Raw genomic sequence first — 16343 nt, 5'->3', positions numbered from 1 at the left:
TCAAAGCTTGAACAGCTCTTTCAATGACCTCAAAGACTTTCTGCATTCAGTTCCAGAGGTTTCCTGATTGTTTTTCAACAGAATCTTATTATGCATGATTGGCTGAGCTCCAGACCCACAAATTGATTCAGCTCAGCAGGGCTTGTTGATACAGCTGTCAAGAGGATTGTGAGTTTGTTTATTCTGAAGGGTTTATGACCACATATTAGAATAATAGCCTATATGAAGTGATTTTTAAATGACTATTTATTTTATCAGTTTCATGATCATTTCTAAGTCTTCCCAATGTCATTATCAGGCTCAATGGTTCAGTACATAGCATATGCTGGGTCAGTGGGTATGCGGGGTGAGGGGGATATGGGGTGTGTTTGAATGGGCAGAGGAAGCATGAGGGCATGGGAGATATGAATGGAGCATGGAGATACGGAGGAGGCATGCGGGCATGGAACATGAGGCGCATGGGAATGAGGAGAATGTGGAAGAGTGACGGCTGGATTTGAGGGGTGGGGGCTTCAGACCAATTTTACAGAACTAAGCCAATGACCCTGCCTTCTAAGCTTCCCACCAAGGCTTCTGCCCTGCTATGTTTCTGCCTGGCCCTGCTTCAGAGGCAGTAGCCAATGTCTGCCACGCTGTATAAAAGAAGTGTAGGCAGATATGAGACAGGATTGCCATGTCAGGAAATGTCTGGACTCGCAAAAGGTGAAAATCAGGACCAAGGAATCAGTCTGCAGTAAGAGAACAATGAACACCAGCTAATGAGGTGGAGGACAGGACTATGGCAATTTGACCTTCTTGGTATAGTAACATCAGGCTGCAGGTTTGCAGGAGTGTAGCAAATCAAGCAGCCTGGCTGAGAAGAAATAAGAGGGAATGAGTATCGGCCCAAGTTCCTTGAACCAGCGACCCCCTACCCTAGAGTAAGGTGAGTACATTTTTAGAAAATATACCATTTTTGAGGTGGCCTTCAGCGATCCCTTTTAGGACCTCCGGTAAAGAGTCACACAGGCCTGGTAACCCTCACTGGGTCAGTCACTGGCAGGTGTCTGCAATGCACCTGAGAGAGGCAAGAAACTCATGCGCTCCTACCGCCTCGCAGGAATACTCTTGGCCCTTCACTGCACCTATACGGGAAGGTCGACCTTCTTTAGCCCAACCATTCTCCTAGATTAACCCTTTCACCACATAACTCAATACCAAGGAGATCTCCAAAACCTCTTCCATGCCCTTCCGTGGTAATCTAAGTAAGGAAGGTTTTTCTCTGCATGATGCTCTGAAGTGAGCCGATTCACCCGCCATCTTTATTTGACTGGTTAATAGAACTGAATGTTTTCTAATATCAAAACCATTTGCATCAGTGATCATCTGATGTCCATCACTTAAGATAGAAACCAGGAAAAGAACTTAAAGGCCAAAGAGATACTCTACCTGTGTTCATGAGGCACGCTGGAGGTCCACTTCTGGCAAATCTTCTCACTTTTGGTTTTGGAAACACGTCCCCTGTATGCAAACCCCCTGTCCGTAATGCATTCTTGCATATAATCTACAAAAACAACGTGAAATAATATCAGAATGTTGAAAGAGGTACAGGTCTACATGAAGTATGGTTAGCTATAAGCAATAACGCTGAAATAAAAACAGAAAGTACCGGAAAAACACTCAGCAGGTAATGTTTTGTGTCAAATGTGACACAAAAGAACCCATTAGATTAGATTAGAAACATCCACGAGAATGGGATTCCAGTCTCATGTTTACTCTATTAAAGGTTAAGGCCCAAGGAGTAGATCTTATCTAATGTACACTGGAGCACTGTAACTTCAAGTGTGTGTCACTCACAATTGGCAGTGATAATGCTAAGGGACCAGTAATTCAAAGGACTGGACAAATGCCCCAGAAACATGAGTTCGAACGCCACCAAAGCAGTGATCGGAAATTCAATTCAATTCAGTAGTAGAGGGGTCATTACCAGGGGCCATAGATTTAAGGCAAGTGGTAGGTGGCTAAGAGAGGAGTTGAGGAGAAACGTTATCACCCAGAGGGTGGTGGGCATCTGGAATTCACTGCCTGAAAGGGCGGTGGAGTCAGAAAATCTTGTAACATTTAAGAATTATTTAGATATTCATTTAGGGTGGAGATAATCTCCAGGGCAATGAGCCAAGTGCTGGAAAATGGGATTAGTGTAGTCAGGCCTTTATTGATCAGCGTGGGCATGATGGGCGAAATGGCCTCCTTTGTGGCTATAAATGCCTAAGAATTTGTAAAAATCACGAACAAAAAGCACGTCTCAGCAATGGTGACCATTAAACTACTGGAATGTTTTAAAACTCCATCTGGTTCAGTAGTGCCATTTTAGCGAAGGTAATCTGCTTTCCCCACCTGATCTGGCCTTTACCTAACGGACACATAGAAATGTGGTTCACCTTTAACTTCACACTGAAATTCCCCAACAACCCACAGAGTGGCTCAAGAAGACTGTGAGCCACCACCCTATCAAGGGCAATTAAGAATGGAAATTAGTCTTGTCAGCGGCATTCACACCTTTCAAAAGAAAGGCAATTGATCCAGGGATAAGGTGTATTATAACTAGTAACGCTGAATTTTTAAAAATTCCTTCTTGGGATGTGGGCGACGCTGCTTGGGCCAGCGTTCGTTGCCCATTCCTAATTGTCCTTGAACTGAATGGCTTGCAAGGCCATTTCAGTCAATCTGTGGAGGGCTTCAGCTGTAAATCAACTTGGAGGAATTGTTGCTTCACAGCGCCAGGGTCCCAGGTTCAATTCCCGGCTTGGGTCACCGTCTGTGTGGAGTCTGCACGTTCTCCCCGTGTCTGCGTGGGTTTCCTCCGGGTGCTCCGGTTTCCTCCCACAAGGCCTGAAAGGCATGCTTGTTAGGTGAATTGGTCATTCTAAATTCTCCCTCAGTGTACCCGAACAGGCGCCAGAGTGGGATGACTCGGGGCTTTTCACAGTAACTTCATTGTAGTGTTAATGTACGCCTACTTGTGACACTAATAAAGATTATTAAAAAGAAACCATTCAGATTGGACGCCTCGTGAGAGATCCAACACGAACCGAAGGAGGAATATGCACAATTTATCACACTAGTATATGGAAATAGATACAGTTGAATGGAGTATATATGGACATATATACGACAGCTGAATGGAGCTCAGACTGGTCTTTCGAGATATACTGTTGAATGGAGTTCAGACTGGTATTATGGAGATACATACTGTCGAAAGTAAATCAGACTTGGTGTACGGAGATATATACAATCAAATGGAGCTGACTGGTATATGGAGATACATACTATTGAATGGAGCTCTGGCTGCTATTTGGAGATACATCCAGTCGAAAGGAGCTCAGACTGGTATATGGAGATACATAATGTTGAATGGAGCTCAGACTGGTATATGGAGATACATACAGACGAATGGAGCTCAGACTGGTATATGGAAATGCATACAGTCGAATGGAGCTCAGATTGGTATATGGAGATACATAATGTTGAATGGAGCTCAGACTGGTATATGGAGATACATACAGTCGAATGGAGCTCAGATTGGTATATGGAGATACATACAGTCGAATGGAGCTCAGACTGGTATATGGAGATACACAATGTTGAATTGAGCTCAGACTGGTATATGGAGATACATACAGACGAATGGAGCTCAGACTGGTATATGGAGATACATAATGTTGAATGGAGCTCAGACTGGTATATGGAGATATATACAGTCGAATGGAGCTCAGACTGGTATATGGAGATACATAATGTTCAATGGAGCTCAGACTGGTATATGGAGATATATACAGTCGAATGGAGCTCAGACTGGTATATGGAGATACATAATGTTGAATGGAGCTCAGACTGCTATATGGAGATACATCCAGTCGAATGGAGCTCAGACTGGTATATGGAGATACATAATGTTGAATGGAGCTCAGACTGGTATATGGAGATACATGCAGTCGAATGGAACTCAGACTGGTATATGGAGATACACAGTCGAATGGAGCTCAGACTGGTATATGGAGATACAGTCGAATGGAGCTCAGATGGTATATGGAGATACATAATGTTGAATGGAGCTCAGACTGGTATATGGAGATACATACAGGCGAATGGAGCTCAGACTGGTTAATGGAGATACATATAGGAAAATGGAGCTCAGGCTGGTATATGGAGATACATACAGGCGATTGGAGCTCAGACTGGTATATGGAGATACATACAGGCGATTGGAGCTCAGACTGGTATATGGAGATACATAATGTTGAATGGAGCTCAGACTGGTATATGGAGATACATACAGGCGATTGGAGCTCAGACTGGTATATGGAGATACATACAGGCGATTGGAGCTCAGACTGGTATATGGAGATACATACAGGCGATTGGAGCTCAGACTGGTATATGGAGATACATAATGTTGAATGGAGCTCAGACTGGTATATGGAGATACATACAGGCGATTGGAGCTCAGACTGGTATATGGAGATACATACAGTCGAATGGAGCTCAGACTGGTATATGGAAATACATAATGTTGAATGGAGCTCAGACTGGTATATGGAGATACATACAGGCGAATGGAGCTCAGGCTGGTATATGGAAATACATAATGTTGAATGGAGCTCAGACTGGTATATGGAGATACATAATGTTGAATGGAGCTCGAACTGGTATATGGAGACACATGCTGTTGAAAGGAGCTCAGACTGGTATATGGAGGTACACACAGGCGAATAGAGTTCAGACAAGTTTATGGATATACATACAGCCAAATGAAGCTCAGACTGGTATATGGAGACACATGCTGTTGAAAGGAGCTCAGACCGGTATATGGAGGTACATAGAGTCGAATGGAGCTCAGACTGGTATATGGAGCTGCATAATGTTGAATGGAGCTCAGACATGTATATGGAGGTGCATACTGTTGAATGGAGCTCAGACTGGTATATGGAGATACATACAGGCGAATAGAGTTCAGACAAGTGTATGGATATACATACAGCCAAATGAAGCTCAGACTGGTATATGGAGATACATAGAATTTTTAGTGCAGAAGGAGGCCATTCGGTCCATCGAGTCTGCACCGGCCCTTGGAAAGAGCACCCCACTTAAGCCCACGCCTCCACCCTATCCCCATAACCCCATACAAAATGTTTGATGCAACTCAGACTGGTATATGGAGATATATTGTTATGGCCAAGGTTCAGAAACTCCAAAGTATATTATGAAGTCCACCTGACCTACAACCTTTATGTTGAATTTGGCTAGGATGAGCACAAGAGCCTTCCCTTCAGGTGTGATTCAACAGTCTTCCGAGACACTTTAATCAAAACAAGCTTTATTCTCAGAACTTAGTTAACATTTATATAAGCACACAGCAAGAATTTTTTATCAATTACAAACATAAAGACATCACCCAGCTACAGTAATCTATATATAACACTTAATTAATCCCCCCTTTAACTGTTCCTATTGAAAAACAAAATCCACTAAAACCAAAAACCCTGGGCCTGATTCTCCACCCCGCCGCATTTCTGTTTCACCCCGCCAGCGGGATGCTCCATTACGCTGGCCGGTCAATGGGGTTTCCCATTGTGGGGCAGCCCCACACCGTCGGGAAACCCCCAGGCTGCCGGCAAAACGGAGCATCCCGCCGGCGGAGAATCCAGTCCCTCTTTTCAAAGGCATGGCTCAGCACACTGTATTCTGGCTTGACTAAGACTGGTCTTGGTCCCTCGGATTCTAATCCGGTTTTCAACCAACAAATTCAAATGTGTTTGCTTCCGGAAAGCAATTATATCTCCAAAGCCAACACCAAGGTGATTTTTACTGGAACAGATATTTAAAATGAAAACAGAGAGAGGCCAAAACACTTATTTCTCCTGTCTGTCGTCCACAGCAATCAAACTCAAAATGAAACCATAACAGCTCACAACCACAGCCCAGCCTCACCCACAAAATGACTTCACTGAAGCCATGTGATAAGACAAAAACCTTTGTTAAAGGGACACTCACATGATAATATACAGTCAATTGGAGCTCAGACTGGTATATGGAGATATATACCATCGAATGGAGCTCAGACTGGTATATGGAGATACATATAGTTGAATGCAACTCAGACTGGTATATAGAGATATATACAATTGAATACAACTCAGACTGGTATATGGAGATAGATACAGTTGAATGCAACTCAGACTGGTAAATGGAGATGTATACAATCGAATGGAGCTCAGATTGGTAAATGGTGACACATACTGTTGAATGGAGCACAAATGATATATGGAGATACATACAGTTGAATACTACTCAGACATATGGAGGTACATACTGATGAAAGGAGCTCAGATGATATATGAAGATACAGACTGTCGAAAGGAGCTCAGACTGGCATTTGGAGATAGAGAAAATCGAATGGAGCTCAGACTGGTACATGGAGATACATACAGTCAAATGGACTTCAGACTTGTATATGAGATATATACAGTCGAATGGAGCTCAGACTGATATATGGAGATACATACAGTCAAATGGACTTCAGACTTGTATATGAGATATATACAGTCGAATGGAGCTCAGACTGATATATGGAGTTATATACAGTCGATTGGAGTTCAGACTTGTATATGAGATATATACAGTCGAATGGAGCTCAGACTGATATATGGAGATATATACAGTCAAATGGAATTCAGACTTGTATATGAGATATGTACAATCAAATGGAGCTCAGACTGGTATATGGAGATACATACTGTCGAAAGGAGTTCAGACCTATATGGAATATATACAGTCGATTGGAGTTCAGACTTGTATATGAGATATATACAGTCGAATGGAGCTCAGACTGATATATGGAGATATATACAGTCGAATGGAGTTCAGACTTGTATATAAGATATATACAGTCAAATGGAGCTCAGACTGATATATGGAGATATATACAGTCAAATGGAATTCAGACTTGTATATGAGATATGTACAATCAAATGGAGCTCAGAATGGTATATGGAGATACATACTGTCGAAAGGAGGTCAGACCTATATGGAATATATACAGTCGAATGGAGTTAAGACTGGTATATGAAATATATACAGCCGAATGGAGTTCAGACTGGTATATGGAGATATATACAGTCAAATGGAGTTCAGACTGATATTTGGAGATACATACAGTTGAATGGAGCTCAGACTAGTATATGGAGACACATAGTGTTGAAAGGAGCCCAGACTGGTATATGGAGATACATATAGTCGCAAGAAGCTCAGTCTGGTATAGAACATCGAACAGTACAGCACAGTACAGGCCCTTCGGCCCACGATATTGTGCCAACCATTTATCCTAATCTAAGATCAACCTAACCTATAACCCTTCAATTTACTGCTGTCCACGTGCCTGCCCAAGAGTTGCTTAAATGTCCCTAATGACTCTGACTCAACCACCTTTGCTGGTTGTGCATTTCATGCACCCGCCACTCTCTGTGTAAAGAACCTACCTCTGACATCTCCCCTATACCTTCCTCCAATCACCTTAAAATTATGTCCCCTCGTGACAGCCATTTCCACCCTGGGGAAAAGTCTCTGGCTGTCCACTCTATCCATGCCTCTCATCACTTTATATACCTCTATCAAGTCACCTCTCTGCCTTCTTCGCTCCAGTGAGAAAAGCCCGAGCTCCCTCAACCTTTCTTCATAAGACATGCCCTCCAGTCCAGGCAGCATCCTGGTAAATCTCCTCTGTACCCGCTCCAAAGCATCCACATCCTTCCTATAATGAGGCTACCAGAACTGGACACAATATTCCAAGTGTGGTCTAACTAGAGTTTTATAAAGCTGCAGCAAAACCTCGCGGCTCTTAAACTCAATCCCCCTGTTAATGAAAGCCAACACACCATACGCCTTCTTAACAACCCGATCAACCTGGGTGGCAACTTTGAGGGATCTATGTACGTGGACCCCAAGATCCCTCTGTTTCTCCACACTTCCAAGAATCCTGCCTTTAATCCTGTATTCAGCTTTCAAATTAGACCATCCAAAGTGAATCACTTCACATTTATCTAGATTGAACTCCATCTGCCACTTCTCAGCCCAGCTCTGCATCCTGTCAATGTCCTGTTATAATAATAAAAATAATTGCTTATTGTCACAAGTAGGCTTCAATGAAGTTGCTGTGAAAAGTTGTAACCTGCAACAGCCCTCGACACTATCTACAACACCACCAACCTTCGTGTAATCGGCAAACTTACCAACCCACCCTTCCACTTCCTCATCCAAGTCATTTATAAAAACCACAAAGAGCAAAGGTCCCAGAACAGATCCCTGCGGGACACCACTGGTCACCGACCTCCAGGCAGAATACTTTCCATCCACTACCACTCGCTGTCTTCTTTCGGCCAGTGAATTCTGTATCCAGACAGCCAAATTTCTCTGTATCCCATGCCCCCTAACTTTCTGAATGAGTCTACCATGGGGAACTTTATCAAATGCCTTACTGAAATCCATATGCACCACATCCACTGCCCGACCTTCATCAATGTGTCTTGTCACATCCTCAAAGAATTCAATGAGGCTTGTGAGGCGTGACCTGCCCCTCACAAAGCGATGCTGACTATCTTTAATCAAACTATGTTTTTCTAAATAATCTTAAATCTTATGTCTCAGGGGCGTCATTCTCCGACCCCCGCCGGGTCGGAGAATGGCCGTTGGCCGCCGTGAATCCCGCCCCCGCTCCCGCCGAAGTCTCCGCTCCCGGAGATTGGGCGGGGGCGGGAATCGGGCCACGCCGGTTGGCGGGACCCCCCGCTGGATTCTCCGGACCGGATGGGCCGAAGTCCCGCCCAGGAATTGCCTGTCCCGCCGACGTAAATCAAACCTGGTATTTACCGGCGGGTCCAGGCGGCGTGGGCGGGCTCCGGGGTCCTGGGGGGGGGGGGGCGCGGGGCGATCTGACCCCGGGGGGTGCCCCCACGGTGGCCTGGCCCACGATCGGGGCCCACCGATCCGCGGGGGGGCCTGTGCCGTGGGGGCACTCTTTCCCTTCCGCCTCCGCTACGGCCTCCACCATGGCGGAGGCGGAAGAGACTCTCCCCACTGTGCATGCGCGGGAAACTGACAGCGGCCGCTGATGCTCCCGCGCATGCGCTGCATTTCCGCGCCAGCTGGCGGGGCAACAAACGCCATTTCCGCCAGCTGGCGGGGCGGAAATCCCTCCGGCGTTGGCCTAGCCCCTCAATGTTGGGGCTAGGCCGCCAAAGATGCGGAGCATTCCGCACCTTTGGGCCGGTGCGATGCCCGTCTGATTGGCGCCGTCTTTGGCGCCAGTCGGCGGACATCCCGCCGTTGGGGAGAATTTCGCCCCAGAATCCTTTCCAATATTTTGCTCACCACAGACGTAAGACTGACTGGTCTGTAATTCCCAGGGATTTCCCTATTCCCTTTGAACAGGGGAACAACATTCGCCTCCCTCCAATCATCCGGTACTACTCCAGTGGAGAGTGAGGACACAAAGATCATCGCCAATGGCGCAGCAATCTCCTCCCTCGCTTCCCATAGTAACCTTGGGTATATCCCGTCAGGCACAGGGGACTTATCTATCCTGATGCTTTTCAAAATTTCCAGCACATCCTCCTTCTTAATATCAACCTGTTTGAGTCTATTGACCTGGTTCACACTGTTCTCATGAGCAACAAGGTCCCTCTCTCTAGTCAATACTGAAGCAAAATATTCATTTGGGCCTCCCCCATCTCCTCCATCTCTAGGAACAAGTTCCCTCCCATTTTGAACCAAGGTTGTAATGAGGTCAGGAGCTGAGTGACCCTGAGCATCAGTGAGTAGATTATTGATGAGTAAGTCCACTTGATAGCACCGTTGCTGATTCCTTCCAGCACTTTACAGATGATCAAGAGTAGACTGATAAGGTGGCAATTGGCTGGGTTGGATTTGTCCTGTTTCTTGTGTGCAGGACACACCTGGGCAATTTTCCACTTTGCCGGGTCAATGCCAGTGTTGTAGCTGTACTGGAACAGCTTGGCTATAGGCACGACAAGTTCTGGAGCATAAGTCTTCAGTACTATTGCCGGAATATTGTCAGGGCCCAGCCATTGCAGTACCCAGTGCCTTCAGCCATTTATTGATATCACGTGGGGTGAATCGAATTGCCTGAAGACCAGCATTAGTGATGCAGGAGACCTCCAGAGGAGACCGAGATGGAACATCCGCTCGGCATTTCTGGCTGAAGATTGTTACGAATGCCTCAGCTTTGTCTTTTGCACTGATGTGCTGGGCTCCTCCATCATTGAGAATGGAGATATTTGTGGAGCCTCCTCCTCGTCCAGTGAGTTGTTTAATTGTCCACCACCGTTCATGGCTGGATGTGGCAGGATTGCAGAGCTCAGATCTGATGCTTTGGTTGTGGAATTGTTTCGCTCTGTCTATTACTTGCTGCTTATGCTGTTTGGCACACAAGTAGTTCTGTGTTGTAACTTCACCAGGTTAACACCTCATTTTTCGCTATGCCTGTTGTTGCTCCTGGCATGCTCTCCTGCACTCTTCATTTAACTAGGGTTGATCCCTTGGCTTGGTGGTTATGGTAGAGTGCGGGATATGCCCAGCCAAGAGGTTGCAGATTATGGTTGAAGACAATTCTGCTGCTGCTGATGGCCCACAGTGCCTATTGGATGCCCAGTCTTGAGTTGCAAGATCTGCTCTGAATCTATTGCATTTAACAAAGAGGTAGCATCACAATGTAGGATATCCTCAATGTGGAGATGGGACTTTGTCTCCACAAGGACTGTGCAGTGGCCACTTATACCGATACTGTCATGGACAGATGTATCTGCAGCAGGCAGGTTGGTGAGGATGAGGCTAAGCATGTTTTTCACCCTTATTGGTTCCATCATCACCTGCCACAGACCGTCTAGCTGCGATGTCCATTAGGACCCGGCCAACTTGGTCTGTGGTGGTACTACCGAGCCACTCTTGGTGATGGACATTGAAGTCCCCCACCCAGATGGCTTGTTTCTGATTGCTGTTATAGTGCGGGACGCAGTGGTTGTGGTTAAGTGTTTTATTTTTACCTGTATTTAAGTTGGGCGGTTGCTAAACCCGAGACACTACACTTGCAGTGTCCCCCACCCTTTCACCTCCTCTAATCTAAGGGGGTGAGTGAATATCAGGTAAGCTCTTTCTTTCTTTTTCTTGTTCTATCCGCAAGTTATCTAGGGGGGATGGCAGGGAAGGCAGTGCAATGTTCCTCCTGCAGAATGCTTGAGGTGAGGGACGCCGTCAGTGTCCCTGCTGATTTCACCTGTGGGAAGTGCCCCCATCTCCAGCTCCTCAGAAACCGCGTTAGGGAACTGGAGCTCGAGCTGGATAAACTTCGGATCATTCGGGAGGCAGAGTTGGTCATAGATAGTAGCTTCAGGGATGTAGTTACTCCGAAGAATGAAGATAGATGGGTGACGGTGAGAGGGGCTGGGAGGAAGCAGTCAGTACAGGGATCCACTGTGGTCAATCCCCTTAGTAACAAGTATACTGTTTTGGATAGTGGTGGGGGGGGGGGGGGGGGTCGACTTACCAGGGGTAAGCCACGGTGACTGGATCTCCAGCACTGAGTCCGTCCCTGTCAGAAGGGAAGGGGGAGAGCAGGAGAGCAATAGTTATTGGTGACTCGATAGTCAGAGGGACAGATAGACGGTTCTGTGGCAACAAAAGAGACTCACGGATGGTATGTTACCTCCCGGGTGCCAGGGTCCGTGACGTTTTGGACCGTGTTTTCAGAATACTTAAGGGGGAGGGGGGACAGCCACGAGTCGTGGTACACATCGGTACCAACGACATAGGTAAGAGAAGGGACGGGGATTTAAAACAGGAATTCGGAGAGCTAGGGTGGAAGCTGAGAGCCAGGACAAACCATGTTGTCATCTCTGGTTTGTTGCTGGTGCCACGTGCTAGCGAGGTGAGGAACAGGGAGAGAGTGCAGATAAACACGTGGCTGCAGGGATGGTGTAGGAGGGAGGGTTTCAGTTACGTGGATAATTGGAGCACATTCTGGGGAAAGTGGGACCTGTACACCAGGACGGCACCAATATCCTGGGAGGAAGATTTGCTACGGCTCTTCGGGGGGGGTTTAAACTAATTTCTCAGGGGAATGGGAAAACGAGCTGTAGTCTAGAAGCCAGTGTTGAGAGTAGTGAGGTACTGAGGAGGGTATCAAGGTCGCAGGAGTGTACCGGCAGACAGGAAGGTGTGTCTACTTTAATGCAAGGAGCATGCGGAATAAGGTAGGTGAACTTGGAGAGTGGATTGGTACATGAGACTACGATGTTGCGGCCATTATGGAGACATGGTTAGAACAGGGACAGGAATGTTTGTTGGAGGTTCCGGGGTATAGATGTTTCAGTAAGAGTAGGGAAGATGGTAAAAGAGGTGGAGGAGTAGCATTGTTAATCAAGGATAGTTTAACGGCTGCAGAAAGGCAGTTCGAGGGGGATCTGCCTACTGAGGTAATATGGGCTGAAGTTAGAAATAGGAAAGGAACGGTCAGGTTGTTTGGAGTTTTCTATAGGCCACCAAATAGTAATAGCGATGTGGAGGAAGAAATTGCAAAGCAGATTATGGATAGGTGTGGAGGTCTCAGGGTAGTTGTCATGGGTGACTTTAACTTTTCAGATATTGATTGGAACCTCTATAGGTCGAACAGTTCGGATGGGGCAGTTTTTGTACAGTGTGTGCAGGAGGGTTTCCTGACACAATATGTGGATAGGCCGACAAGAGGTGGGGCCACATTGGATTTGGTACTGGGTAATGAACCGGGCCAAGTGTTAGATTTGTTTGTGGGTGAGCACTTTGGAGATAGTGACCACAATTCGGTGTCTTTCACTATTGCAATGGAGAGGGATAGGGCCATACGGCAGGGCAAGGTTTATAATTGGGGGAGGGGAAATTATGATGCGATTAGGCAAGAATTAAGAGGCATAAGATGGGAACAGAAACTGTCAGGGAAAAGCACAAATGAAAAGTGGAGCTTGTTCAAGGAACAAATACTGCGTGTTCTTGATAGGTATGTCCCTGTCAGCCAGGGAGGAAATTGCCGTGTGAGGGAACCATGGTTCACAAAAGAGGTTGAATGGCTTGTCAAGAGGAAAAAGGAAGCGTATGTAAGCATGAGAAAACAAGGTTCAGTTGGGTCGCTTGAGGGTTACAAGGTAGCAAGGAATGAGCTAAAAAAAAAGGGCTTAGGAGAGCTAGGAGGGGGCATGAGAAGTCCTTGGCGGGTCAGATCAAGGAAAACCCCAAGGCTTTTTACTCTTATGTGAGAAATAAAAGAATGACCAGGGTGAGGTTAGGGCCGGTCAAGGACAGTAGTGGGAACTTGTGCATGGAGTCAGAAGAGATAGGAGAGGCGTTGAATTAATACTTTTCTTGGGAGGTTTTAAACAAATGTGGCAGGGGGATGGGAACCAGGTTAGGAAGTTAGAGGTTAGTAAAGAGGCAGCAACTAAAGCCAGATAATAAACTCATTGTGACTAAGGGGAAGAGTAGACAGGGAAGAGATGATGAATGCAAAGGGACAGGTGGTCTGAGGTGCATTTGTTTCAATGCAAGAAGTGTAGCAGGTAAGGCAGATGAAGTTAGGGCTTGGATTAGTACCTGGGAATATGATGTTATTGGTGTTACTAAGACTTGGTTGAGGGAAGGGCAAGACTGGCAACTAAATATCCCAGGGTATAGATGCTTCAGGAGGGATAGAGAGGGAGGTAAAAGGGGTGGAGGAGTTGGATTACTGGTCAGAGATGATATCACAGCTGTGATTAAGGAGGGCACGATGGATGATTCGAGCACTGAGGCAATATGGGTAGAGCTAAGAAATAGGAAGGGTGCCCTAACATTATTGGGACTTTACTACAGGCCTCCCAAAAGCGAGCGTGAAGTAGAGATACAAATATGTAGACAGAAAAATGTAGGAGCAATAGGGTGGTCGTGATGGGAGATTTTAACTTCCCCAACATTGAATGGGACTCATGTAGTGTTGGAGGCGTAGATGGAGCAGAATTTGTAAGGAGCATCCAGGAAAGTTTTTTAGAGCAGTATGTAAATAGTCCAACTCGGGAAGGGGCCATACTGGACCTGGTATTGCGAAATGATCCCGGCCAGGTGGTTGAAGTTTCAGTCGGTGATTACTTTGGGAATAGTGATCACAATTCCGTAAGTTTTAGAATACTCATGGACAAAGAGTGATCCTAAAGGAAGAGTGCTAAATTGGGGAAAGGCCAAGTATAACAAAATTCGGCAGGAGCTAGGGAATGCAGACTGGGAGCAGCTATTTAAGGGTAAATCCAGATTTGAAATGTGGGAGTCTTTTAAGGAAAGATTGATTAGAGTGCAGGACAGACATGTCCCTGTGAAAATGAGGGATAGAAATGGCAAGATTAGGGAACCATGGATGACGGGCGGAATTGTGAGACTAGCTAAGATGAAAAAGGGAGCATACATAAGATCTAGGCAACTTAAAACTGATGAAGCTTTGGAGGAATATCGGAAAGTAGGACAAATCTCAAACGCGCAATAAAGAGGGCTAAAAGGGATCATGAAATATCTTTGGCTAACAGGGTTAAGGAAAATCTCAAAGCCTTTTATTCGTATATAAGGCGCAAGAGGGTAACTAGAGAAAGGATTGGCCCACTCAAAGACAAAAGAGGGAATTTATGCGTGGAGTCAGAGGAAATGGGTGAGATTCTTAAAGAGTACTTTGCATCGGTATTCACCAAGGAGAGGGACATGACGGATGTTGAGGCTCGGGATGGATGTTTAAATATTCTAGGTCAAGTCGGCATAAGGAAGGGGGAAGTTTTGGGTATTCTAAAAAGCATTAAGGTGGACAAGTCCCCAGGTCCGGATGGGATCTATCCCAGGTTACTGAGGGAAGCGAGAGATGAAATAGCTGGGGCCTTAACAGATATCTTTGCAGCATCCTTGAGCACGGGTGAGGTCCAGGAGGACTGGAGAATTGCTAATATTGTCCCTTTGTTTAAGAAGGGTAGCAGGGATAATCCAGGGAATTATAGACCTGTGAGCTTGACGTCAGTGGTAGGCAAACTGTTGGAGATGATACTGAGGGATAGGATCTATTCACATTTTGAAGAAAATAGACTTATCAGCGATAGGCAGCATGGTTTTGCGCAGGGAAGGTCATGTCTTACAAACCTAATAGAATTCTTTGAGGAAATGACAAAGTTAATTGATGAGGGAAGGGCTGTAGATGTCATATACATGGACTTCAGTAAAGTTTCCCATGGAAGGTTGATAGAAAAAGTGAAGTCGTATGGGGTTCAGGGTGTACTAGCTAGATGGATAAAGAACTGGCTGGGCAACAGGAGACAGAGAGTAGTGGTGGAAGGGAGTGTCTCAAAATGGAGAAAGGTGACTAGTGGTGTTCCACAGGGATCCGTGCTCGGACCACTGTTGTTTGTGATATACATAAATGATCTGGACGAAGGTATAGATGGTCTGATTAGCAAGTTTGCAGATGATACTAAGATTGATGGAGTTGCAGATAGCGAGGAGGACTGTCAGAGAATACAGCAAAATATAGATAGATTGGAGAGTTGGGCAGAGAAATGGCAGATGGAGTTCAATCCAGGCAAATGCGAGGTGATGCATTTTGGAAGATCTAATTCAAGAGCGGACTATACAGTCAATGGAAGAGTCCTGGGGAAAATTGATGTACAGAGAGATCTGGGAGTTCAGGTCCATTGTACCCTGAAGGTGGCAACGCAGGTCGATAGAGTGGTCAAGAAGGCATACAGCATGCTTGCCTTCATCGGACGGGGTATTGAGTACAAGAGTCGGCAGGTCATGTTACAGTTGTATAGGACTTTGGTTAGGCCACATTTGGAATACTGCGTGCAGTTCTGGTCACCACATTACCAGAAGGATGTGGATGCTTTAGAGAGGTTTCAGAGGAGGTTCACCAGGATGTTGCCTGGTTTGGAGGGTGCTAGCTATGAAGAAAGGTTGAGTAGATTAGGATTGTTTTCGTTGGAAAGACGGAGATTGAGGGGGGACCTGATTGAGGTCTACAAAATTATGAGAGGTATGGACAGGGTGGATAGCAACAAGATTTTTCCAAGATTGGGGGTGTCAATTACAAGCGGTCACGATTTCAAGGTGAGAGGGGGAAAGTTTAAGGGAGATGTGTGTGGAAAGTTTTTTACGCAGAGGGTGGTGGGTGCCTGGAACGCTTTGCCAGCGGAGGTAGTAGAGGCGGGCACGACAGCATCATTTAAGATGCATCTAGACAGATATATGAATGGGCAGGGAAC

At 45.9% G+C, this 16343-nt stretch overlaps 1 protein-coding gene across 1 annotated transcript in view; it reads right to left on the bottom strand.

Annotated features, from left to right (window-relative positions):
* mst1 (macrophage stimulating 1) overlaps positions 1–16343 on the bottom strand; it is a 261194-nt gene that overhangs the window by 157468 nt on the left and 87383 nt on the right. Inside the window, exon 4 of the mRNA XM_072472033.1 lies at positions 1429–1543. Within this exon, the coding sequence (XP_072328134.1) occupies positions 1429–1543 (115 nt within the window). The remainder of the gene's footprint in view (positions 1–1428; positions 1544–16343) is intronic.

This window comes from Scyliorhinus torazame, chromosome 13 (assembly GCF_047496885.1).
Source record: "Scyliorhinus torazame isolate Kashiwa2021f chromosome 13, sScyTor2.1, whole genome shotgun sequence".
NCBI classification, from domain to species: domain Eukaryota; kingdom Metazoa; phylum Chordata; class Chondrichthyes; order Carcharhiniformes; family Scyliorhinidae; genus Scyliorhinus; species Scyliorhinus torazame.
This window is presented reverse-complemented; position numbering and strand designations above follow the sequence as displayed.